We start from the raw sequence: 24,120 nt of genomic DNA, 5'->3' as shown, positions 1-24,120 counted from the left end.
TCCCTCCTTCCCTATCTCTTTTCCTCCCTCCCTCTGTGCTTCTCTCCCTCCTTCCCTCTCTCTTTTCCTCCCTCCCTGTCTCCTTCCTTCCCTCTCTCCCTCCCTCCCTCTATTCTTCCCTACTTTCCTCCTTCCCTCTCTCTTTTCCTCCCTCCCTTTCTCTTTCCTTTCCTCCCTCCCTCTATTCTCCCCTCTCTCTCTCCTTCCCTCTCTTCCTCCCTCTGTTCTTCCCTCCTTCTCTCCCTTACTCTTTTCTGTCCCTCTGTCCCTCCGTCCCTCCCTCCCTTCCTCCTTCCCTCCCTCTTTCCTTTCTTTCCCCTCCAGTCCTGACCTTTTACTTCACAGAGCACAGAGCAGGCCTTGCTTGTGAGATGCCCCCTTTGAGATGGAAATCTGCATTCTAAAAGACACAAGACATTTTTCCTTAGCGTCTAGAATTCCAGACTACCTGTTAAGTAAAACCGAAAAGCACTGCAGAGTGCTTTTCTCAGATTGCTTGCTAAGTCTTGCTCGAAACACCTGATACAGCTACTTTGGCGTGCCACCCAGATCCACTTTTCCAGACTGTGGCCGCCTTCGATGTCACGGTGTCTGTTTAAGCTCTCTGGAGTTGCTCTTGGCAGAGGAGCCACCTGGAGACAGGTCAGGCCACCTCAGCACAGCAGCATCCAGTAAATGGTTAATGTTAGGGCCTGCTCCTTGGCTTCGGAAGCAGAAGTTTGTAACGGTCCAGCACCCTTGAAGACGTTTGGGGCTCCCTCCTGAGATGGTGGGTGACACAGGGCTCCTCTCAGCCCCACCCACTTTTCTTCCCTCTGGGTTCAGTTCTGAGAACTTTCCCTAGCATGCGTGCTATCCCCACAGAACGTTTCCTGGGGAAGTCCGGCTAACAGAAAACCTCTTTGGTCCCCACAACACCTTATGAAATAAGTGTAGCGCTGGCTAAACCCCTAGACACGCAGTTTAAGGAAACTGGGAGCCGATGGGGAAGACTAAAAGGAGGGCGAAGAGCGTCGCTTACTGCCCTTAGCTCGGAGAGAGGGGCGCTGTACTCTCAGTTGCTTAAGCCTCGGGATCACTCACCAGCCGCGGAGCTGTCACTGTTTGCTTTTTGCTTTCCAGTAGGGAAAACACGGTGAATTCAAATCTGATTCCAGGCACCAAGATTTACCCTCTAACTACAGAACCTAGAGCAATTAAACCTTCTTGGCTTCGTTGCAAAAGTTTCTGCTATAATTGTGCTAAATGAATGTTTCCTCACACGCCTGCTGACCTTGGCCAAGTCTCTGGTTTTCTAAGCCTCTGATCCTTCATCTGGAAGAGGAGGTAATGACGAGGGGTGGGGGGTGGATAGCTTAGTCGGCTCTCCTCACCCTCTGAACCCATGGAGGTACCTGTTCTGACCTGTGGGAGCTCAGAATAATGGTGATGCACTTTTTCTTGGAATGCACCGTGCGCTGCTGTCCTCCGTGGACCCGGCACCCCCACAAAACCCCTCCTGACACTTCTGAATTGCTTCCCTCCTTTTTTACAGGAGGTCTGCGGTTTTGTTTCTTTTCTTTTTCTTTCTTTCTTTCTTTCTTTCTTTCTTTCTTTCTTTCTTTCTTTCTTTCTTTCTTTCTTTCTTTCTTTCTTTCTTTCTTTCTTTCTTTCTTTCTTTCTTTCTTTCTTTCTTTCTTTCTTTCTTTCTTTTTTTTTTTTTTTTCCTGGCAAGCTGTGGGCGTACGTCTCGTCTTCAAGCCTTTCTCCTCTCCTGGCACCCCAAGTCTCCGACCTCAGGGGTGGGGACAGCCCCCTGCGCTGGGGGGGGAGGCCCTGGGGGCTGCCAGTGGCGCCCCGCCCCTCCGCGTCCCACCTCCTCCCTCGCAACGCTCAGCCCCACTCTGTCATTGGCCGGGGACGCTCGGCCCCGCCCCGCCCCCTCGGAGATAAAAGCTGCAGCAGCCACGGGCCGGGCGCGTGTAGCTCTTCCAACCCCATCTGCGCCGGCCGGTAAGTGGAAGGTCCTCGCTTTTCCCTGGTCGCCCTCCAGGGTCCCGCGGAGCGCTCCACCATCCTCCCCACGACGTGCTGCCCCGCGCCCGCAAGCATGTGCCGCACCCTCGCCACCTTCCCCAACACCTGCCTGGAGAGGTAAGACAGTTTGGTCAGCGGTTCCGAATCCACCCAACCCCAGGCTTGGGAACTCGGGGAGACAGGACAGCGGGGCGGGACCCCAGAGTGTTAAGACCTCTCAGCGCACAGCCCAAACGCTGCTTGCTGTGGCCTGGGACTTGAAGACACGAATGAGAAAAGCACTCAGGGGGCCTTGGGGATGGTTGAGTGTCCCCAGGTTTCTCGGGGCTGAACTTTGGAGGGTGGAGTTAGTTCTTGGGGGGGGGGGCTTCCACAGACTCCCCTGTGCTGGCAGAGCAAACAGAATCCTTACACGCTCCTGGCTTGTCTTTCAGAGCCAAAGAGTTCAAGACACGTCTGGGGATCTTTCTTCATAAGTCAGAGCTGAGCTCCGAGTCTGGGAGCCTTGGCAAGTTCGAGTGGGCCAGTAAACATTGCAAAGAGAGGTGAGTCGGGTTGTCTCTCCAGCCCAGGGGCTCTCGCGGGGGGGGGGGGGGGGAGGCTGAGAGGTGAAACAGGAGGAGAGAAGCGGGGTGGCTCTAAGCCACCGACCGTCTCTGGAGATTTTAGCGAGACTCCTTGCTGCCATGCTGTGGCTGCCGGGCTCCGCGGAGGAGGTGGTAGAATGCAGGTTTTGCAGACCCCAGCAGATGGCTGCAGGCTTTCACGTGGAGGTGTCATTGCGCTTGAATTCGGGGCCAGGACAGGGTCCGCTTCCTTTCAGTGAGCAGCCTAGAAGCCCCCTTTTATTGAATGCCAGCCATAACAGGTTCTCTGCTAGCCCCTGCTCCCTTGGAGAGGTGTGCAAAACAAACACGAGAATCCGCGGAATAAAGTCGATTTCGGTTCCAAAAGAGGGGGCTTTGGAGAGCCAGGCTGGGGACTAACGGGTCCCTGGCATCGGCCGCTGGGTGCCCAGCTGCTCCTTATAGACAGTCACTGCTTACTCTGTATGTGTCTGAGTGCTTAGTTTTGATAATATCAACGTCTGCCTAGGATGTGTGCTATGCTTTTGTTGGTTGATTTAAAAAAAAAAAAAAGTAATTAAAAAAAAAAATCTCTGCTCTCCCCCGCCTCCTTTCTTGACAGAAGCTTTTCAGAAGATGTGCTGGGATGGAGAGAGTCTTTTGATCTGTTGCTGAGCAGTAAAAGTAAGTAGGACCCTGTTGTCTGTCTGTGAAAGGCACGTGCGTGCTCATGTGCCTGGAGCTTGTCCCAGGGATGCTGAAAAGCACGGGGGGGGGGGGGGGGGAGATAATAGTAGTAGTAATAACGATCCCGGTCCCCCAGTGTGCCAGCCTCTGTTCGAAACACAAAGGCAGAGCCTTGTCTGGGAAAATGACATTCTAAAAATAGAGCCATTAATGGCAATGGCTGTCTTTTCTTCCTTTATTCCCAGCTGTCCCCTAGTCTGACCTGTCTCCTTCCTCCCCTTCCCACAACCAGATGGGGTGGCGGCCTTCCACGCCTTCCTGAAGACGGAGTTCAGCGAGGAGAACCTGGAGTTCTGGCTGGCCTGCGAGGAGTTCAAGAAGATAAGATCAGCCGCCAAACTGGCCTCCCAGGCTCACCGCATCTTTGATGAATACATCCGAAGTGAAGCCCCTAAAGAGGTCAGTGACCCTGCCTGCCTCTTCCCAGCTGAGAACACGGGCCACGGGGGGCCAGCGAGGGAAGGCTCAGGTTTTGCAGCACAGCAGTCTTTTTGGTTACAGAAGGATATGGCATCAGTAGCCACACTAAAGTCTGTGACTCATGGTGGCCCAGTACGGGGCAGCAGGCTTTTTGCCTTCTCTCCATACCTGCATTTGTAAATTAGTTATTTTTTTTTTAGAACCCTGGCACATCAGCTGGAGGAAGGGACTTTGGGTAACCTGGCTCAGGCCTCTGGTTAAGCTGCCTTCACCTTTTGAGGATCTCCCCCCCCCCCCAAATTCAGCGTTCCCTTTTGGAGGTGCCATCACAGTAACAATGGCGCCACCTGGTGGACACACCTTAATAATGCCATGCTTTCGTATCTTGTTTTCTGGCTGCTCCTATTTATTTCACACTGTTCTAGAAACATTTATTATCGCTTACTTGCAAGGAGGTTTTTACTAACTCAAAGGATATGTCAATGAACAAAACAAAATTCTAATGGAACTATAGTCTAATAGGAGAAGATGTCAGTAACCAGTTTAGTATGAGGTGGGATACGAACAAAGCACACAGTGGGAGTCAGGAAGCGGGTGAAACAAAGCAGAGGGTTGTAAGGACCGAGAGAGGGAAGGACATCCTGCCACAGGGACCAGGGAGACAGTAGGAGGTGAGGTCATGCATATGGCTGATGGCCAGATGTGGTCACTCTAGCTTTTCTTTTGAATGACATGGGGAGGAAACTAAGGTGCTTCCAGGCGGAGGCAGCTCAGTGTAGCGGCTGTGGGTGCAGCTGTGAGCACAGCTGGAGTGAGGGGAGGAGAGAGCCAGTTAGGAATATTGCTCAGATCCAGCACAGAGGTGGTGACTCGAATCGGGGGTTATGAGAGCGGAGGAGCACGGTGCTTCTGGCTTCGCAGAGTCAGCCTCAGGTTGATCCGTAAAGATCAGAGGACCAAGCCCAGGGACTATGGGGAATGTCCCAGAGCAGAAAGGCTGGCTAGCGGGGCTGGAGAGATGGCTCAGTGGTTAAGAGCGCCCGCTGCTATTATAGAGGGTATATGTCCACCCCACTTCCAAAATTCCTATATTGTATCACCAGCATGGCAGCTCACAACCTCCTTTAACTCCAGTTCTGGGGCGGGGGCGGGTGTCCAACACCTTCTTCAGCCCTGCCTTTCCACACACTCACCTTTGTGCTTGCCCTGCTCCCCACAGGTGAACATAGATCACGAGACCCGGGAGCTGACCAAGACAAACCTACAGGCAGCCACTGCCAGTTGCTTCGATGTGGCTCAGGGGAAGACCCGCACCTTGATGGAGAAGGACTCCTATCCGCGCTTCCTCAAGTCCCCTGCTTACCGGGACCTGGCTGCCCAAGCCTCCGCCACCTCCTCCCCTGCATCCAGCAGCAGCCCCGCTGCTGAGCCTTCACACACTTGAGCCCTCACAGCAAGAGAGAAGCCAGTGGGAAGAGAGGTGGAGTCCCATCCCTGAAGCAGCTGCCCCGCCTGGAGCCTGGAAGGCGGGTCCTGCCCAGCAAGTGCGAGAGGACAGTGAAGGGACGATGGTCCCTGCAGCCTGGGTGTGAAGAACTCCCTCTCCTCCAGATAACCGTGGTGGGCTCAGTGTGGGAGGGGCTCCTCACTTCCTGCCAGGACCTGGGGCTGAGGGCTGACAATGAGGCTGTGTGGGGTGTGTGGGGAAGGGAGGAATGGTGGCACAGCAGGGATGTTCCCCTCATTGAGGTACACACAAAGGAATGCGGGGGTGGCTGGGGACCTTGAGAGCAGGAGCCGGAGAGAACCAAAGCAGCAAGACAGTTGGGTCTGGTCCAGTCTTGATTTCCTCGTTCCTGGACTGGGCCTAGAGAAAGCCGTGTTTGCGGAGCCTTCCTCTCCTTCCTTCGCCTTCCCAAGACATCCAACATCCCTTAGCTTAGGCTTCTTAACATTCCTGCAGTCTCAACAGGGGGTGTTTATGAGTCAGTATGATTCTTGCCCCAAGTGACATTTCTATACCTCAAAAAACTGGCCTGTGAGCCCCTTTCCAGGTCAGTGATGAGCCCTGAAAAGCCATTTTGCTCATGTGACCCTAGGCTGGGTGCTCTTGGCGGCCTTCTGTGGGTGGCCCCCTGACCTTACATTTGCAGCAGAGTCTACCTGTGAACAGGGCTGACTGAGGAGCCTCCCTGGGCTCAGTGATGCCTTGGAAGATAGAGTCTAAGAGGAGGCTTGTGGGAGGAAGGACGCTTTGGGCACCGGAGCTAGTACTCATGTCCAGCAACTGAGCAAGGCAGAGAAGGTCAAAGAAAATCCATCTGTAGGAGGAACCCGAAAGCCCAGCTGAAATCAAATCAGTTCTTTTTTGTGCATATGAGAATGGGAACAAGAGATGCCCTCCACCCCCACCCCTGTGGAAGGGGAGCCTTGTGTTCCTTTCCTGTAGACAAGAGAAGCCCACTGGAGTTAGGGGAGAGATAGGCTAGGGACCAAGAAAGCTCTGGAGCAGACAATGGCCGTGCAGCCAGGGGTTGGGGTGGGGAGCTTGGAAGGGTAGGGCCCATCACCTCTGGGTGTTACTGAACAAACATTCCCAGTCCGGACTTCCAGCACCAGAGACCGAGAAGGCAGTGGAGCCCCGGGTCGCCAACACGGTTCTCTCTGCACTTGAGGCTTCTCCAGGAAAAAACTCTTTTTTAAGTATAGTACATTGTTACATTGTGTTTTGCTGACAGACACAGCTGCCTTCGTCCCCCTGTTATTTATTGAGATTTGTTTGCTTGTCTTGGAGAAGCTCAGTGGGAGCTGCTGCCTGACTGAGCCTCTTCCCCGCCAGACTCTACCTCTGCAAGCCACTGAGGGCTGCCGGGGAACACCCCGCCGTTTTAATATTTATTTATTGTTAAAAAAGGGAGCTGGGTTCCTTGATCAGCAGTGTCTGTAATCCCTGTTTTTTTTTTTTTTTTTTGTTTGTTTGTTTGTTTGTTTGTTTTCTGTTTGAGCATGTTATATTCTTGTAAAAAAACAAATGAAAATAAAACTCAGATATAACATCCTGTTTCCAAGGACTGTGTGGCTGAGAAGCGGGAAGTATGGAGAGCCTGTTACTTCACAGACCTCTGGGGAGACTGTAGGGCAGAGGTGCAGGGTTGGGTGGGTGAAGCATTCAAGGGTTGAGCTGGGTTTGAAAGGCTTTTCGGGTGCACAATCTGCAAGGAGCAGAATGCCCTCTGCGCATTGCCTTCTGGGTACCTTGTGCCTGAAATCCCACTCTTCGTTTCATTACCCAAAAAGATGGTCTTGGCCAGGCACACAGAAGTGAATGCCTGCAGTCCCAGCTCTTAGGAGAGACTTGACGTAGATTACATAGTGAGATGCTGATTCAAAGGAAGGAAAAACAATTTTTTTATGTGGTGTTCTACTTACCTGTTACTGTGGGGACATTGACCTGTGTGAGGTGGCTAGAGAGGACCATGACCAAGCGTGGAAGGAAGACGGAAGTGCCCAGGTACAAAGAAACATTTAGGTGTGTGTGTGTGAATGTGTTCACTCTGTGTGTATGCATGCCATGCCATGTCATGCACGTGGAGGTCAGAGGGCAATTTACAGGGGCTACCTGCCAGCCAGGAGGCCCCGTGTCTCCATTGTCTACTGCTGTAGATGTTTGCACAAATGAAAACATGGCGATTCCGAAATGCCAAGGGTCATCCCCTCCCTTTGCCAGACTACAGACCCCTGATTTAAGCATGCCCTTGTCCCCGGTTTTCTATATATTTTATATGCTGTTGGAGCGTTCCAGAATCCCAGATGAAGAAAGGTAAGGCGGGAGGCATTAATTTAACTGGTCTGTCACAGAGAACACAACAGCCCCTCAAACCGAGGCCAGAATGGTGCTTCCATGGCAGAGGCCAGCTCCTCCTGTACCCTCTGCTGCCCCCCTGTGGCCATGATAGTGCAAGCTCTTTCTTAAGTTAGTCTGACTAATACAGAATGTATACATGTACACTGTATGTATACATGTACATATAATGCATACATATATATATATGGGTCATAGATATATATGCATATATGTGTGTGTGTGCGTGAGAGAGAGAGAGATGCAAGCGGCTTCGGTGCTATGTCACATATGTGTGTGTGTGTGGGGTATGTGTCCATGAATATAGGTGCCTGGAGCTGGGATTACAGGTGCCTGTGAGGCATTCACTGTGGGTGCTGGGAACCAGACTTGGATTCCCTAGAAGAGCAGATGTGTTCTTAACCGATGAGCTACTTCTCCAGCCCAAACTTCCATTGTTTTATAAAGCTTTTTTTTTTTTTTTTCCCATGCAATTCTAAATAATGGCTAGAATTTGTTTGGTTTATTAATTCATTTGGTGAACACACAAAAAGATTTGATGAAATTGGAATAGGTAACATAGTTGCTAACACTGTTAGTGGTGTAGAGGAGTTAAGCCAAGATTTCCCTTAGTTCTTTAGGGCTAAAAATTAACTTCCAATCTGGAAGGTCTTAGGTAAAGAGATTGCTCAGGAGTACAGGGACTATGAGGTCCTGAATCTAGGTAATCCGATGAAGGTGGAATGCCTGAAATTGGTCCAGGAGAAGAAAGGGAAGCCTCAAGTTAAATATCTGAGGAACAGTCAGTCCAAAGGGTGAGAGATGCTAGGGGCTTCGGTGCTGTGCCACAGAGGAGCTGCATGCACCTGCAGGAGAAAGGCCAGCAGGCAGAGCCTGAAGCTCTCTCCCCGATCAGAATCCTCAGCTAGAAGATGGAGCCTACTCCAGGGGAGGGGAGGAGCTTCACTCTTCAGTCAACCCTCCCAGGAAACACTCTCAGAGACCCACCCAGAGGTTTTTCTCTTTGCTAATATCAGATCCAATCAAGGTGGCATCTCAGAGTAACTGTACAATCACTAGCTCGGACACTGACTTAGACTTAGAGGAAAGCTAGACTGTCGATTTGAAAATATGCGGCTCACTCATCGGTATACTACTTAATTTCTCAGACACTCGCTTTGTATTATAAAATGTTGACTATACATAGTATTGTCTCCAACGAGCTTTTGGGATGATGGAAAATTTGTGAAAAGTGTGTATGAGATGGCTTGGTAGCATGCTCAAGAAATAGCAAATATTTGTATGTGGCAGACACCGCTTTAAACATTTTACATATGTAAATTCCTGTAATTCTTGTAAGAATCCTATACCACTAATATAGATGGCAGAAAATTTTTATTAAATTATTATTTTTAATATTAATTAATTATATTCACTTTGTATCCCAGCTGTAGCCCCCTCCCTCATTCCCTCCCAGTCCCACCCTCCTTCCCTCATTTCCCATGTCCCCTCTCTAAGTCCACTGAGAGGGGAGATCCTCCTCCCCTTCCATCTAACCCTAGCTTATCAGATTTCATCAGGACTGGCTGCATTGTCTTCCTCTGTGGCCTGGTAAATCTGCTCCCCCCTCAGGGGGAGGTGATCAAAGAGCCAGCCACTGAGTTCATGTCAGAGATAGTTCCTGTTCCCCTTACTAGGGAACCCTCTGGGATACTGAGTTGCCGTGGGCTACATCTGAGCAGGGGTTCTAGGTTATGTCCATGCATGGTCCTTGGTTGGAGAATCAGTCTCAGAAAAGACCCTGTGCTCAGATTTTTTTGGTTCTGTTGCTCTCCTTGTGGATCTCCTGTCCTCTCCAGGTCTTTCTATCTTCCCGATGGCAGAAAATGTAAACAAACCACTCAACTGTGAAGAGGTAGAAGACAGCTGCACCAGTTAGCTGTTGCTGCATAGTAAGCCTGTCCAGAGTGTTTGCACATTCCTGATAGGGAGAATGCCAGCATTCTATTGATTCCACTTTACCCCATTGCCTCCTACCCCGATCCCAGGTTCTTGGTAAGCTAAGTGCATGTCCGGTAGTGAGCTCAAAGTCAAGTGCTGCAGTCCGATGTTCATTTTGGTTAAACGACTGAGGATACCATGGTTTTCACATCTTGAGTGTGGGAAGTGGGTCAGGAGGAAGGGGGCTATGTCACTCCATTTGCATTGGCCTTGGGTTTTCTCTCTGTGTCTCCAGTCCAGGCTTCCCACTTGCTGCTAGGCCTCTTCTCTACTCTTGGTAAATTATTCCTTTTTTAAAGCTTAAACCCCATGCAAGGGCTGTGAATTGATCGATTCTCCTGCCACAAGGTGCTGCGAGTATGTCTTCCTCTCAGGCCATCTCCTCCTCGTGTCTCTTAGTTATGATGGTCCAGGGGAAGTAGGTCATGGTTCGTGTCTTAGGCTTGACGGCCCGCCGAGCCTCCTCCATGCTTATTGGTTATCCTCCCTTCTCAAAGAGGCAACTGGTGCCAAATGCCATTTCTTTCGTGTTCATGGGATAGGACAGCTGAAAAGTTTTCCTCACAGGGCTGACTTTCATTCCCCGCCCTGGCCTTGATCCAGCGTTGAGTTTTCTGCTGGAACCCGATGCTTGCTTTCCTCTGTTATTCACAGAGTCTCTTATTCCTGTGTTAATTGTTTAGAGTTTTATTATACGCATGGTTTCTAGTATAAGTGGCCTCAAATCACATTTAGAAATGGGGTTTGGAAATCATTAAAAAAAAAAATAAGAAGAAATCAGTGTGCCAGCCTCACCTCTTACAAGTCGGTTAGATCTGCAAGGACTCCCGAGTCTGGCCTAGGTGGTTTAAAAAAACTTTTCTCCGGGAAAAAGGTGCCACAACGAAGAAGTGAAATTTAGCTGGCTTCTTTTGCAAGTGGAACTTATTCTCCAAAGTGTCAACTTTGGCCTATCACTAAATATGAGTGAAAACACACACTGTGAACAAAACAACCCTGGCAACTCTCCGCTAAGCGGCTGTATGAAGCGCCTCCCCCAGACAGAAACAGTCTCATAGACTGTCAGCAGCAATTAGAGAAGTCATGCCCTGTGCACTGTGGGGGGGACAGGACAAAAACAAGGAAACTGCTCGCTAGAGCCAAACACCAGAGTGCCGGAGTCCCTGTCACCACAAAAGTAGCTGAACGTTGCCCTCTGCTGGCCAACCTGAGTGACTGCTGCTTCTACGTCAGTCTAGCTCCTCTTTGTTCTAGTTCCTAGAAAACAAGGGTCAGAGCAGCCATCATGAAACTTCTCTTGCTTCCAAACAGCGTCCAGTTGCGCGTGGACCTTTATTTCTTTGCACTCCAGATCACCCGACACAGTCCAAAACCGTCAGGACCAATTAACCAAGGCTCGGATTTCCTCTAAGCTGCTCAGTGGTTTCTGGGCTGAGTTCTTCCTAGTCGTAGCAACTTCTTACCGATGACAGACGAGCTCCAGGGCTTCCGCTCGTGGGGCCTCGGCACAAGCTGCTCTGGGTGGGGAGAGGAGTCAGCATTCTCCAGTGCCTTCGTCACACTGTCTGCTCGGGACAAGCTAACACGACCTGCTATCTCTATGCCCCACCCTGCTCCCGGCTGACACTGCCTGCATAATTCTAACAGTCTCCACTTCAGACACTCCTCTTAGCAACGCTCAGCTGAGTCAGAAATGGTTTGCGTCAAAACCGGGACAATTTCAGATGAACTCCAGCCCATAACCGTGGTCAGACAGCTGGTTAGTTTCTGGCAACTAGATACAAGCGGGAGCCACCCGGAAGAGGAAATGTCAGAGGCGGAAAGGCCCCCATCAGTTTGGCCTGTTAGCATGTCTGTGGGGCATTTTCGTAGTTAATGATCAGTGTGGTGGTGTCAAGTCTGAGCAGGTGGTCCTGCGTTGTACAAGGAAAACACACTGAGCAGGCCACGGGGAACAAGCCAGTGAGCACCATCCACCAGGGTCTCTCCGTCAGTTCCTGCCTCCAGGTTCCTGCCTCGAGTTCTGCTTTGGCTTCCTTCGATGATGGAGTATATAGCCTGCAGGCCAAATAAAGCCTCCCTCTCCAAGCTGCTTTTAGCCAGAAAATGGAAATGAAGCATAGTGAAGGCATGTCTCCTTATAGCTTGGCCTGTCAGCCAACCACCAGAAACTAGCCGAAGCTTGCCTGCAGTGATGGGCTGAGACTCTGCTAACTCTTAGGAAAGTACACTGATAAGCTTTCCCGAGTTTAAGTTTGGTTGTGGTTTATTACTTGAGGACAGAGGTGCCCCAAGTCCATCTTGTTCAGAACGAATCCGGAAGTCCTTACAAGGGCCCCTCAGGCCCTAGGTGGCTTGTAACTCCACGAAGCCTCACTGGTCTGTAAGCTGCTCCTTGATTACACCAGGCCAGTTTCCGTTTCAGGGCCTTCGCATGCCCACCACCACCAGCACTGTCCTTGTTACTATCATCTGTTCAGGTAACACAATAGCACATACTAAGAGAGATTGCATTGAGACAGAAGAAGACAGCAGCTACAGAGCCTGTAGAGAATAGGGACTGTCAGGGACTATGCCATACCTGGACATCTTATTATATGCTATCATTTTTTTTTTTAATTATTTATAGGGCCGGATAGAGACTCAGCAGGTAGAGGTGCTTGCCAGACAAGCCTGGTAACCCGAATTTGAGCTCTGGAACCATGTACAGGTGGAAGGAAAGAACTGATACCACAAAGCCTCCTGACCTCCACCAGCCTGCCCAGACACCCTCTGTGTACATAAGCCCACTGTTCCTCCTCTGCCAGCTGTGTGATTGCTTAGGATTTCCGTGCTCCCGGTAAGGAGCAAGCTCCGCACAGAGCTTCCGGCTTGTGGGGTAAGCGGCTGGACCCCAAGCATCACCCTCCCCACAGGCGACCAACTCTGCTGCCACGCAGTCGCAGTCGCTGACTGCATCATGGACTCTGTGCCTATTTCCCTGTTTCTCTCCAAGAACACAGGGCATTTGTGATTACCGAGAAGGCACAGAATGATGGGTGAAGCTGGATCCTACAACCCAAAAGGCCAGCACTGGGATGCCTGTCAAGTCTGTCCGTGGTCAGGCTAGAGCCCTTGAGTTCCTCCGTGATGCTCAGGTGGTGCCTGGGCCGACCCTGGGGCCCACACCTTCTGGTCTTTCGTTTTCTCGCTCCTTTCTTGGCTCCGCCCTGATAGCGCAAGGACTGTTTCTTCTAGGGGCTGGTCTTGAGAGATTGTTGCTGCCGCCAGAGGAATGATTGTTGAGAGAGTTTGGAAGGTACGCTGGACTGCAGGAGAGCGGGCAGTGGCTGAGGGTTGTTTCTTGCTGGGATGGGGGAGGGGACGAAAGGATCTGGAGGATTAGCAGACCGGGACAGCAGCCCTGTGGCCCTGAGCCCTTCCTCCTATGGTTCTGTCACGGTTCATACCGTTCCTTTACGCGCTCTGCTTCTGAGGCAGGTCTGGAAGCAGGAGGGAGAAAACGAAAGTGAAAGCAGGCTCGGAAGCTGCGGCGTTTTGTTCCAGACTAGGAGGCTCCTCCCAGCGTTCCCGGATTTTCTCTCCTCCTCCACGCCATACATGACACCCAACACAGAGCCAGGGGCAGTTAGGGCAGGTTACACAAACACGTTGGACAACAAAACTGTGCTGTATATACAGACCTCAAAGAAGGAGGCTTTGTGTGTTTTGTAGCAAATACAGCTATTTAGATGATCTGGTTAACAAGGGGTGCCTGATGACTGAGCTGGATCTGAACCTAAAGCTGAATGACGTCCCTGGGCTAAATGATACTCGCTGTAGGGCACATGAATTCAGGGAAGAGTATTCGTTACAAATATATATACATATATATATATATATATATATATATATATATATATATATATATATTTTTTTTTTTTTTTTTTTTTTTTTTCCCCACAGAGGCATAATTAGTTCTGCCATTCATCCAATGCCCAATATTTGCCGCACTGCCTAACTCACTGTCTTGTCCTCCGTTGAGGAAACAAAATTGTGAGTCAGAGGTTTAGGAGTACACAATGAGGAAGTGACAGTCAAGAGTTGCACACCCAGAAACTCAAAGTTGAGTTAATAGTTCACATTTTCCTCCCTGTGACTACCTCAATAAAGACTCGCAGGAGTATGAAGAGAACAGACATAGAGAACACAGCAGCGAGTGTGCGGTGACCAGCCTCACCTGGGATAAAGTCATTTGGATAAAATACACTTTTCCTCTTGAAGGAGCTTGCTTGCCCTTCCCCTGCCTCAGAAGCTGCCAATTACTAGGTAAGTACGTTTACAGAATATTGATAAAAGTACTTAGTTTTCTGGACTAGTCGTGAAATTTTAGGACTTCTATTGTAAGAAATCTGCAACAGGAAAACCAAATAAAAAAATGAGCTAAAAGACAATGCAGCCACTCCTGATGAGATCTAATTGACTAGGATCAGAAGGAAGGAAAAGAAGACCTCCCTTATCAGTGGACTTGGGGAGGGGCATGCATGCAGAGGGTGGAGGAAGGGAGGGATTGGGATGGGAGGAGGGAGGGAACCACAGGGGGGATACAAAGTGAATAAAGTGTAATTAATAAAGAAAAAAAGAGGTTAAAAATAAAAAAATGAGCTAAGTTTCCTCAACGTCATTCAGAATTGTTTTAAGATTTTTTTTTAAATTTTGAAAATATTGTTACAGATACTAAAATATTCAAGATTAGAAAATTGAAGTTAGCACATGCAAGTGCAGAGTCACTTGGCTTGACCCCAGCCAATTAATTAATAATTAATTAATTAATTAATTAATCTGTACACAAATACTAAATCTTGATAGCAGTTGCTTTGAGGGAGAGGGACTGTGGAGTACTGGTGTCTTCTCTTTAAATTGACATAGACTCACAACAGTCTACAATCTAGAAATGCTTAATTAAGCCAGCAGGTGTGTTTAGAAAAGGCTACGTGCAGGTAAAGCTGAGTTCTGAGCCAGGAGAATTTTTCCTGTCTGAAATGACAACTCCCCCCAACCCCCTTACTCGTGTCCAGGTGAGAGGTCAGAAGACAGAGCACAAAGGCTGAAAGGGTTAGCCGCTGGCACTGACTGTCATGGAGACCGAGGATCACACACACAGCGCACCCCCGGATGGTCAGGGGACCCCTGGCAAAGACGGCCATTTGTTGATTGAAGCTGTTCAACAGGGAGACGTTGCCAGGATCCAGCAATTGCTGGAACAAGGGGCCGATGTCAATGTCCGTGAGGACGCTGGGGGCTGGACCCCTCTGCACAACGCAGTGCAGTCTGGCAGGGTCGACATTGTGCGGCTCCTGCTTGATCACGGTGCTGACCCTCATCGGAGGAAGAAGAATGGGGCCACTCCCTTCATCATTGCTGGGATCCGTGGAGACGTGAGCCTGCTCGAGATTTTCCTCTCTGAAGGTGCAGATGTCAACGAGTGTGACTGGAATGGCTTCACGGCTTTCATGGAAGCTGCCGAGTACGGTAGAGTCGAAGCCTTAAGGTTCCTTTTTGCTAAGGGAGCCAATGTGAATTTGAGACGGGAGACGAAGGTGGACAAGATGCGACTCAAGCAAGGAGGGGCCACAGCTCTCATGAGTGCGGCCGAAAACGGCCACACAGAAGTCTTGCGTATCCTTCTCGAAGACATGGAGGCCGAGGCCGACGCTCGGGACAATATGGGCAGGAACGCCTTGATCCGCACTCTGCTCAACCGCGACGGTGAAAACGTGGAGGAGATTACTCACCTTCTGCTTCTGCACGGGGCTGACGTGAACGCGAGAGGAGAGGGAGGGAAGACGCCCCTGATCTCGGCCGTGGAAGAGAAGCGCACAGGCTTGGTGAAGATGCTCCTGGCTCAGGAGGGCATAAACGTCGATGACAGGGACAGCAAGGGCAACACAGCTCTGCTAATCGCCGTCGAAAAGAAACTGAAGGAAATCGCCGAGCTGCTGTGTGAAAAGGGGGCCGACACGAAGCATGGGGATCTTGTCGCGATAGCCAGGCGCAATTACGACCATTCCCTTGTACAGCTTCTTCTCCGCTATGGAGCTAGTGAGCGCCCGAGCCCTCCTGCTGAAGTCTGGTCGCCTCACAGTTCACGCTGGGGGGAAGCCTTGAAAAGACTCCACAGTATGCCTCGCCCCATGATTGGCAAGCTCAAGATCTTTTTGGACGACGACTTTAAAATTGCTTGCACTTCTGAAGGCGGCGTCTATCTAGGCATCTATGACAACCGAGAGGTGGCCGTGAAGGTCTTCTGGGAGGGCAGCTCGCGAGCACATACGGAACTCTCTTGTCTGGAGGGCTGCCGTGACCCCAGTAACTTTGTGACTTTCTACGGAAGGGAGACCAACAAGGGCTGCTTATATGTGTGTGTGTCCCTGTGTGAGTGTTCACTGGAAGAGTTCCTGGGTAAGCCCAGAGAGGAACCCGTGGAGAACGGGGAAGATAAGTTTGCCCGCAGTGTCCTATTGTCTATATTTGAGGCTGTTCAAAAACTACATTCGCATGGATTCTCCCATCAGGATTTGGGGCCACAAAACATCTTGCTAGGTGAGAGGCCTTGTGGTAGTCTTTTATGTGTGGCTATGACAGAACATCACAGAGATTTGTAATGAATGGAGATTTATTTCTGAAAGTCATGGAGACTAGCCAGGGGTCACCGTTTGTAGGCGAAATTCCTGAATTACCCATCTTTAGATCTCATTCCCAACTTTTAAGTCATTTTTTTTCATTCCTCTTTCTGGGGACTCATTGGCTTCTTCAAGATGAAGGAAGGGCCTGCAGGGGACAGAGAACCAGCACATCTGTGACCCATGCTTGGGGCCCGCGGGCTTAACTGGGTGGAAATCAATGCCAAGACATGCTTAGACCCAGAACCTCGTTGGTTAGTTGTTAGTTAGCCATAGGAGGTAACCTTGACTATGGCCACCAGCCCCTTTCCTGTGGTGTGCCCCGGGAGCTCTGTCAATGGAGAGCTGGTTAACTTCACCCTCATCTTTTCCTGCTGTCTGTCTTGTAAAAAAAATAAAATAAAATGTGTGTCCTGCTCTTGACAGATCCAAAGAGGCTAGATATGAGGAAATAGAATTATTGTTAATCTTCAGAGATGATAAATTGTATAACATGTTGTTAATATATTTAAATGATTTGACTATCACACCATAGAGAATATTTTTTTATGCACCTCTGAAACTGTTCCTTAGATTCCAAGGAAGCTCTTCGCCTGGCAGATTTTGATCAGAGTGTTCAGTGGAAGGGAGATTCACAGATGCTCGAGAGAGACTTGGAGGTAATTTTTGTGGCCTAGCTAACTTTTCTTTTCTATGCTTCCTTATTTGTTCATTACTTCACTTCCTGTGGTTAGAGAACTTCTTATTTGAACCCGGAAGGAAAGACTTCCCAAGGCTTCCTCTATCTGTCCACTGTCCTCCCTCCGTTGCATACAGTGGCGTTTCCGTGTGTCTTTCCTGCAGGAGAACGTTCACTAGGCGGAGGAGTAGTTATAACAGCTGGGCTGGTGTGGAGTTGCCTTCTACTGAGGTCCTCCCCTCCCCCCTTTAAAAAAATCTTTAGTATTTCCCTTCTTCTCCCACTAGCTAAATAAGTAACTAAAGAAAGGATGCCTTTTCTTCAAAGACGTCGAGAAGGCATTTCTGAATACCTCAAAAGTTCCTTCTGCAAATATTTTTCTGCCTAAGGATAAAGCGAATGGGATTTGCTCCCAACTCTACTCAAACTCACCTGCAGAACACCAAAGAAAGGCAGATACTGAGGCTCTGGACAATTCCTGGGAGGAATGGAGTCAGCCTTCACCTCAAAGGAGACAGAGCTCAGCTGAAGTGTTAAGGCTGTAAAACAGCTGGTGCTCCTGAGAGGACACAGAGCCAGGCCCTGCGTATTGAAGCTCCCAGGCTTGTTCGGACATGGTTGGGCAGTTCTCTCCTAGATAGTAACCAATGGGCAATTGTTTGGTTCCAGGTTTGGTGACTCCTAACTTCAGTTCTTCCTCCCCTGGTATGTAGAGTGCCTGTCTCTTGTGCTGATCACGGCCTACTTATTTTCCCTACCAAAGCCTGTTCCCTGGGCTAACACTGTGTCTCACCTGACTGGGAATGACTCCATTATCTGCCTCCTCACACAGTGCTGGATCAAGTTCCTAGGTCGTCTTGTCCCAAGGTCGTCTCCTTTGTCTAAAGCATCTTTCTTCTCTTCACTTATCAATATTCTGTCAGAACATTCAAGACCCAGGTAGAATCTTTCTGCTGCCAACAAGACTATCCTATAACTCCGGACCAGGGTTATCTTTCAGGAGGCTAAGCTGTGTGGGCCATTCTTTGCCTTGAAGAACTCTTTGTGCTCAGAGCTTTGTCTTTCTCTCCCAGAATCCTGCAGATTCAGAGGTCAGGGTGTTAACCATGACACCATCGGCCCACAGAAATATAGCCCACAAGTTCCTCGAAATACCTCCATCTTCCATTTCCATGCTGTTTGTACTGACTACTTTGGTGTCACTCTGAGAAGAACCTAAATGAAGAAGGGTTGTTTAGGTCATGGTCCCGGAGGTTTCAGCTCAGACTGGAGGTGAGGGTTTGATAGAGCAGCTCATCATGGGCAGGAAGCAAAGCTGAGCCATAATTGGAAGGGACCAGGGCAAGGAACAGCCACCAAGACAAGCTTCTGTTGAACCACTCCTTCCCAACAGGTCCCACCTTGTAATGTCCGATACTTCCACATAAGTCTACTGACATTTTGAATCCACTAGTGGCCATTTGGCCGGAGCCCTCATGATCTTAATCTTCTCTGCAAATGTTACCGGCACACCCAGAAATGCTCTTTACTCATCTCCTAGGCGGATCTGTCCGTCCAGTGAAGTTGACAGTGGTGATATTAACCTCAAATCTTCCAAGGTTACCCAAATAGAAAGGTAACTCATTGCAATTTTACTTCATTTATGGCTTCTGTACAGGACCTTGGACGGCTGGTTCTCTATATGGTAAAGAAAGGTGAAATCCCCTTTGAGACACTAAAGGCGTTAAATAATCAAGAGGTGGTTAAAGAATCTCCAGATGAGGAGACAAGGGACCTCATCCAATGCCTGTTTTCTCCTGGAGCAAATGTAAAGAACTGTTTGAGGGACCTGCTTGGCCATCCTTTCTTTTGGACTTGGGAGAAGTAAGTAGAACTTGGGTATCTGTTACAGCAGAGGTTCTCAACCTTCCTAACCCTGCGACCTTTAAATATAGCCCTTTGTGATGTTGTGATCCCCAATCATAAAATCATTTTTTGTTGCTACTTCATACCTGTAAGTTTGGTACTGTTAAATCTCACAGCCAAACTTTGGGCAGAGTTCAGGGAATCTTATGAAAGAAAGGGGAGATAGAAAGACCTGGAGGGGACTGGAGCTCCACAAGGAGAGCATCAGAACCAAAAAATCTGGGCACAGGGGTCTTTTCTGAGACTGATACTCCAACCAAGGACCATGCATGGAGATAACCTAGAACCCCTGCTCAGATGTAGCTCATGGCAGCTCAGTGTCCAAGTGGGTTCTCTAGTAAGGAGAACAGGGACTATTTCTGACATGAACTCAGTGGCTGGCTCTTTGGGGAGCAGCCTTACCAGGCCACAGAGGAAGACAGTGAAGGCAGTCCTGATGAGACCTGATAGGCTAGGGTCAGATAGAAGGGGAGAAGGACCTCCCCTATCAGTGGACTTGGAGAGGGTCATGGGAGGAGATGAGGGAGGGAGGATGCGATTGGGAGGGAATGAAGGAGGGGGCTACAGCTGGGATACAAAGTCAATAAACTGTAATTAATATAAAAAATAAAAATTAAAAAATTAAAAAGAAAAGGGGAGCTCCTCCCCCAAAAGAATCATAATGTACGTATCTGATATGCAGGATGCCTGATTTGTGACCCCTGTGAAAGGGTTGTTTGACTCCCCCGGAGGGGTCAATAACACAGCAGGTTAAAAACTGCTGTGTTACAGGCTTTCCTATGCAGTGGTGTGGGCAGCTGGCAGGGCTGGGGATCAGCAGGCCTGGGCTTTTCTCTCACTTTGGCATTGCTGGTGGTGTGTCCGGGGGGGGGGGGTGACAACCTACTGGATTCTGGTTTTAACTACTGAAGAACCGGTGAGAGGCAACAGGGTGGCCTCTCCCATTGTGCAGAAATTTCATTTAAAGTCAAAGCACATAATCATTTCTCTCTTTTTGGAAAAAAAAAAATGGAATGACCACAATGATTCTGTCACTCTCAGCCGCTACAGAACACTTCGGAATGTGGGAAATGAATCTGACATCAAAACACGAAATGATCAAAGTGAGCTTCTCAGACTGCTGCAGCCTGAGACACTGGAACCTTCCAGAAGCTTTGATCAGTGGAGATCTAAGGTATGAGCGCTTACCTTCTGTCCAGGAAGAAGCGTGTGCGTAACAGTTTATGTTGCTTTTTCTATCTTACTTTATGGTTGAAAAAAAAAAAATCCCATTGTGTACATAAACCACATTTGCTTTAACCATTTCGCTATTGAAGGAGGCCTAGGTTGGCTTCTGTCTTGGCTACTGTGGGCAGTTCTGCAATATCCCTGTGATATGTTGACCGAGAGTCCTTTGGATAAATACCCAGCAGAACTGTAGCTGTTCTTGTGTTAGATGCAGTTCTAGTTTTTGAGAAACCTCAATATTGATTTTCATAGTAGCTAGAACTAGTTAACCTTCCCACAAAGGTTTTTAATTGGCACAGTTTCCTGGGAGCTTGGTAAGTACAGACAGAAAGGGAATTAGTAACTCATTCAAACACAACACAACTGACCTGTGTTGCATAGCATATGTGGTGTATTACCATGTACCTTTACCTGTTCCTATTTGTTTTGTTCATTGGTAGAGGGCACTTATTCAAATTTCTATTTGGACTTCTGATATTAATACACCCTCAGGATTTATTTTATGTTGTCATTACATCTTGGGGTAATGTTTTACTTTGTTTTGTTTTTTGTTTTTAGATGGACAAATATGTTATGGCCGAAATGGATTCTTTCTATAAAAAGAATAAGTATGCTTATCAGGATACTGTAGGTGACCTACTGAAGTTTATTCGGAATATAGGAGAACACATCAATGAGAAAAAAAATAAGCAGTAAGTATTGCTTTCATTCTTGTTTGTTGTATGCGAAGTGAGAACAGTTAGAAAATCTAATTCTGAGTCTGTCAGAATGGAAAGAAGAAAACTTACTTCGATAAAGAAAAGCAAGCTGGGGGTGGTGGCGCGTGCCTTTATTTCCACAACTCAGGAAGCAGAGGCAGGTGGATCTCTGTGAGGTCAGGCTGGTCTACACAGCAAGTTCCATGGCCGGCCAGAACTGCAGAGTGAGACCCTCTTCCTGTGTTCTCCTCAACTCCCTCTCAAGTTCATGACCTCATTTTTAACTATTGCCGCATATATACATATGTATCTATAAGTACAACCTGCAGAGTCTGCTTCGTGTTGCTTATATGGGAATTTGGTTAGTGCTTATCACTTGGGATTGGAATGTCTCCGAGGGGTCTTGTTCCTGGAGAAGACTGAGTCTCCCTCTCAGCACCCACTGATAGCCTGTAATAGCTGGCTATCTTTCGGTAGGGCCTGTAAAAGTCCTCCTGTGTTAGTACCGTTTTTGTGAATGAACAGACAAGTTCAGAATGATTGAGTCGCACGGCTATTAAAGAGTCAGAAATCATCTTATTTGTCAGATTCCAAAGTCCTTATGATTCCTGCCACAGAATCAAGTCCAGGGAGCGGCCAGCACATACCCTAAGGAAGAAGAGCATGGGGCCAGTAGGCAGAACTATTTGTGTTTTGTTTCAGAATGAAGGAGAGACTTGGAGACCCTTGTTATTACTTTCAGAAGACATTTCCAGATCTTGTAATCTATGTGTACAAGAAACTAAAGGAAACAGAATATCAAAGACATTTTCCTCAGACCCAACCAAGGCTCAGTGTGCCAGAGGCAGCAGGACCAGTGGACCTACAGAGCTGAGTTTTGCAAGTTCAAGGAACCACTTTTTAAAATCAGGATAGTTCGTGGCAAGTTGTACATCTCTAATCTCTTAAGTAGCCTGGTTGCTTGGGAGGGCTAAATTAGATAGCCAGTGTGTTAGTTTCTGATACAGTAAATTCCACACATTTGCACAATCACAAAAGCAGTGAAAACTATACCATTCCATTTTGGTGGATGAAATTGGGAGAGCCTTCTGTTAAGATTTCTTTAAAAAAAACTTTGTGTGTGTGTGTGTGTGTGTGTGTGTGTGTGTGTGTGAGAGAGAGAGAGAAAGAGAGAGAGAGAGAGAGAGAGGCGGGGGCCACACATACCACATGTGGAATCTTAGTACAACTTTATGGCACTGGTTCTCTCCTTCTACCTTTATATGGATTTTGGGGATCAAATTTATGTTGTGAGGCTTGAGTGGCAAGCACCTGTGCCCACTGAGTCATGTCATTGGCATGATTCCTATTATTAATTGCGCCAAAGGAATGACTGTCAAGACCCCGATGGCTGTATGTTTTCTCTCGTTTAATTCTTCCAGTGAGCTTGCAAAACAAAATTGATTATCTCCACTAAAGAACCGAGGTGTAGAGAATCCGAGTGACTTGCCCAAGATCCTACAACCTATGCAAAGCACTGTATAAAAAGACACCTCTCTCTCTCTCTCTTTTTTTTTTTTTTTTTATTATTGTTGCCTCTCACATGAGGGCGTTAGAAACAGTCAGCATCTCTTTTGGATGAAGCTCAGAACGAGTAGGTCAACATAGGCCAAAAAGGCTCTCGGGGGCTTGGTTAGTCATTTGTCTTTGTTGAGCACCATATAAGTCTAGGTACTAACTAAATGAATTCCATTCCCTCTGAAAGCACTTGCACTGGTTTTTCGTGACTTCAAGTAAATTGTTCTCAGTTGGGGTCATTTGTCAGTGCCACTGCTGGGGGGAGGGCGGGGGCGGCACTACTGGCATTAAGAGCCGGGGATGCTATCAAACATTCTGTGATTCATGGGGCAGCTGCCCAGCATCACGTTATGCAGACTGAACATCAGTAGTGCTGATGTTTAGAAAGACTGAAGGGTTTGGGACACGTCTGAGCTGGCCCTGGACCCAGGACTGTGGTGTGCACGCAACACCTCCCAGAAGAATGATGTGGGTGTGTTTTCTTGATGCTGGACCCGAAATGAAGCAGCTCCTTCTGGTGTCCACTCAGGACCCTTCTCTTCTTCATTTCCCATGCTCCACGGCGCACACATTCTGAGGCGCTCTCTCTAGCTCTTTGACACATTGCTACCTCAGCACATGCTTCATTTCACTTTGTCCTTTTGTGACCCCCTTTCCCCTCCCGAATCAAAGCCCTACCCTAAGGGCTTTTGAATCTTTATTGCTTGTAAAAATGTTTGCTCTGTGATACTGCTTGATAAGTCCTCACTGAATCAGTGAACCATTTCTGTACATGGGTGACGATGATATTATATAGATTATATGGTACTTCAGAGTTTACACACTAAATCTACATATTTTTAAATCGAATTTTGTTTGGAAAACAGTACTGTAAGGTATGCACTATGATCTTTATTTTGGTAATGAGGAACTAAGGCTAGAAATACTTCTATTTACTCTAGGCATATGGCATAGAGATGTCACCATCTTGATTTGGACAGACTTTCCCGTGTGAAATCTAGTGTTCTTTTCACCTATTGTGGTGACTAAGACAGAGCTTTGGGATGGGAATGAAATGCTATCTTCGATCCTTCCCAGAACAGAGGTATCTGGAATGGATAGAGGGCTGTCCGGTGCAAGAAGTTAGGTCCTCTAAAAGAAACAAACTAATGACTTAAAAGATTTCTGTTTTTCTTTTCTTCTCTCTCTCTCTCTTTCTTTCTTTTGAGCAGAGTGCTTGTTTTAGGTTTTGAAAATGAGTTTTGTTGTCTGACTTGGATATGTCGATCAAAATGTCCATGTGTGAAGAATACTCAATAAAAATTTGAACGATTTCATTAAGCTGGACTTTGCATGAGTGACTTGTGATAGAATAGATGAATCAAGCAATTCCTGGATACTTTAATACATGTACTTTGATTGAGAGGATTGGTTATAAAAGGAAAGGAGAAATACTTTTTAAATACATATCCGTAAATGAGAGGCAAAAATTCCCCACCTGATCCAGCAATAAGCAGTCACCCTATTATTAATTTTGTTAGTGTGGAACCATTTTACTTAATGAGTTTTCAGCTTTAGCCTTTCAAGAAACTATGTGGGTGAAATTTCTAAGCTCCACCTCTTGAATATGTTAGAGGAAAACCATCTTTTCTAGCTTGTGTACTCTAAATGATAACACATGCAAGGACTGTAAATGGAGAGAAGAAAGGGTACACATGCCCAAAGTCATCTCCTGGCTTTGCTGAAAACAGAGTGGACTTCATTTTCATAAGAGAAACAGTGTCCTTTACAATGACTTTTTATGATTAAGAATAAAAAAAAT

At 48.0% G+C, this 24,120-nt stretch overlaps 2 protein-coding genes across 2 annotated transcripts; both read left to right on the top strand.

Annotated features, from left to right (window-relative positions):
- Window positions 1-2,011: 2,011 nt before the first annotated feature.
- Rgs16 (regulator of G protein signaling 16) lies at window positions 2,012-6,793 on the top strand. The gene is made up of 5 exons (XM_055624710.1): window positions 2,012-2,133; window positions 2,451-2,561; window positions 3,205-3,266; window positions 3,562-3,728; window positions 4,969-6,793. Exons 1-5 carry the CDS (start codon window positions 2,090-2,092, stop codon window positions 5,191-5,193), a joined length of 609 nt encoding a protein of 202 aa, XP_055480685.1. The 5' UTR covers window positions 2,012-2,089; the 3' UTR covers window positions 5,194-6,793.
- A 6,043-nt stretch (window positions 6,794-12,836) lies between these two features.
- Window positions 12,837-23,619, top strand: Rnasel (ribonuclease L). Its single transcript, XM_055624717.1, has 8 exons — window positions 12,837-12,889; window positions 13,744-13,899; window positions 14,649-16,173; window positions 16,827-16,912; window positions 18,590-18,795; window positions 19,879-20,011; window positions 20,623-20,756; window positions 21,465-23,619. Exons 3-8 carry the CDS (start codon window positions 14,709-14,711, stop codon window positions 21,634-21,636), a joined length of 2,196 nt encoding a protein of 731 aa, XP_055480692.1. The 5' UTR covers window positions 12,837-12,889; window positions 13,744-13,899; window positions 14,649-14,708; the 3' UTR covers window positions 21,637-23,619.
- Window positions 23,620-24,120: the final 501 nt, after the last annotated feature.

This window comes from Psammomys obesus, unplaced genomic scaffold, assembly GCF_907164565.1.
Source record: "Psammomys obesus unplaced genomic scaffold, mPsaObe1.curated_primary_1811, whole genome shotgun sequence".
Lineage (NCBI taxonomy): Eukaryota > Metazoa > Chordata > Mammalia > Rodentia > Muridae > Psammomys > Psammomys obesus.
Note: the sequence above shows the minus strand (reverse complement) of the source record. Positions and strands in the feature narration are given on the sequence as shown.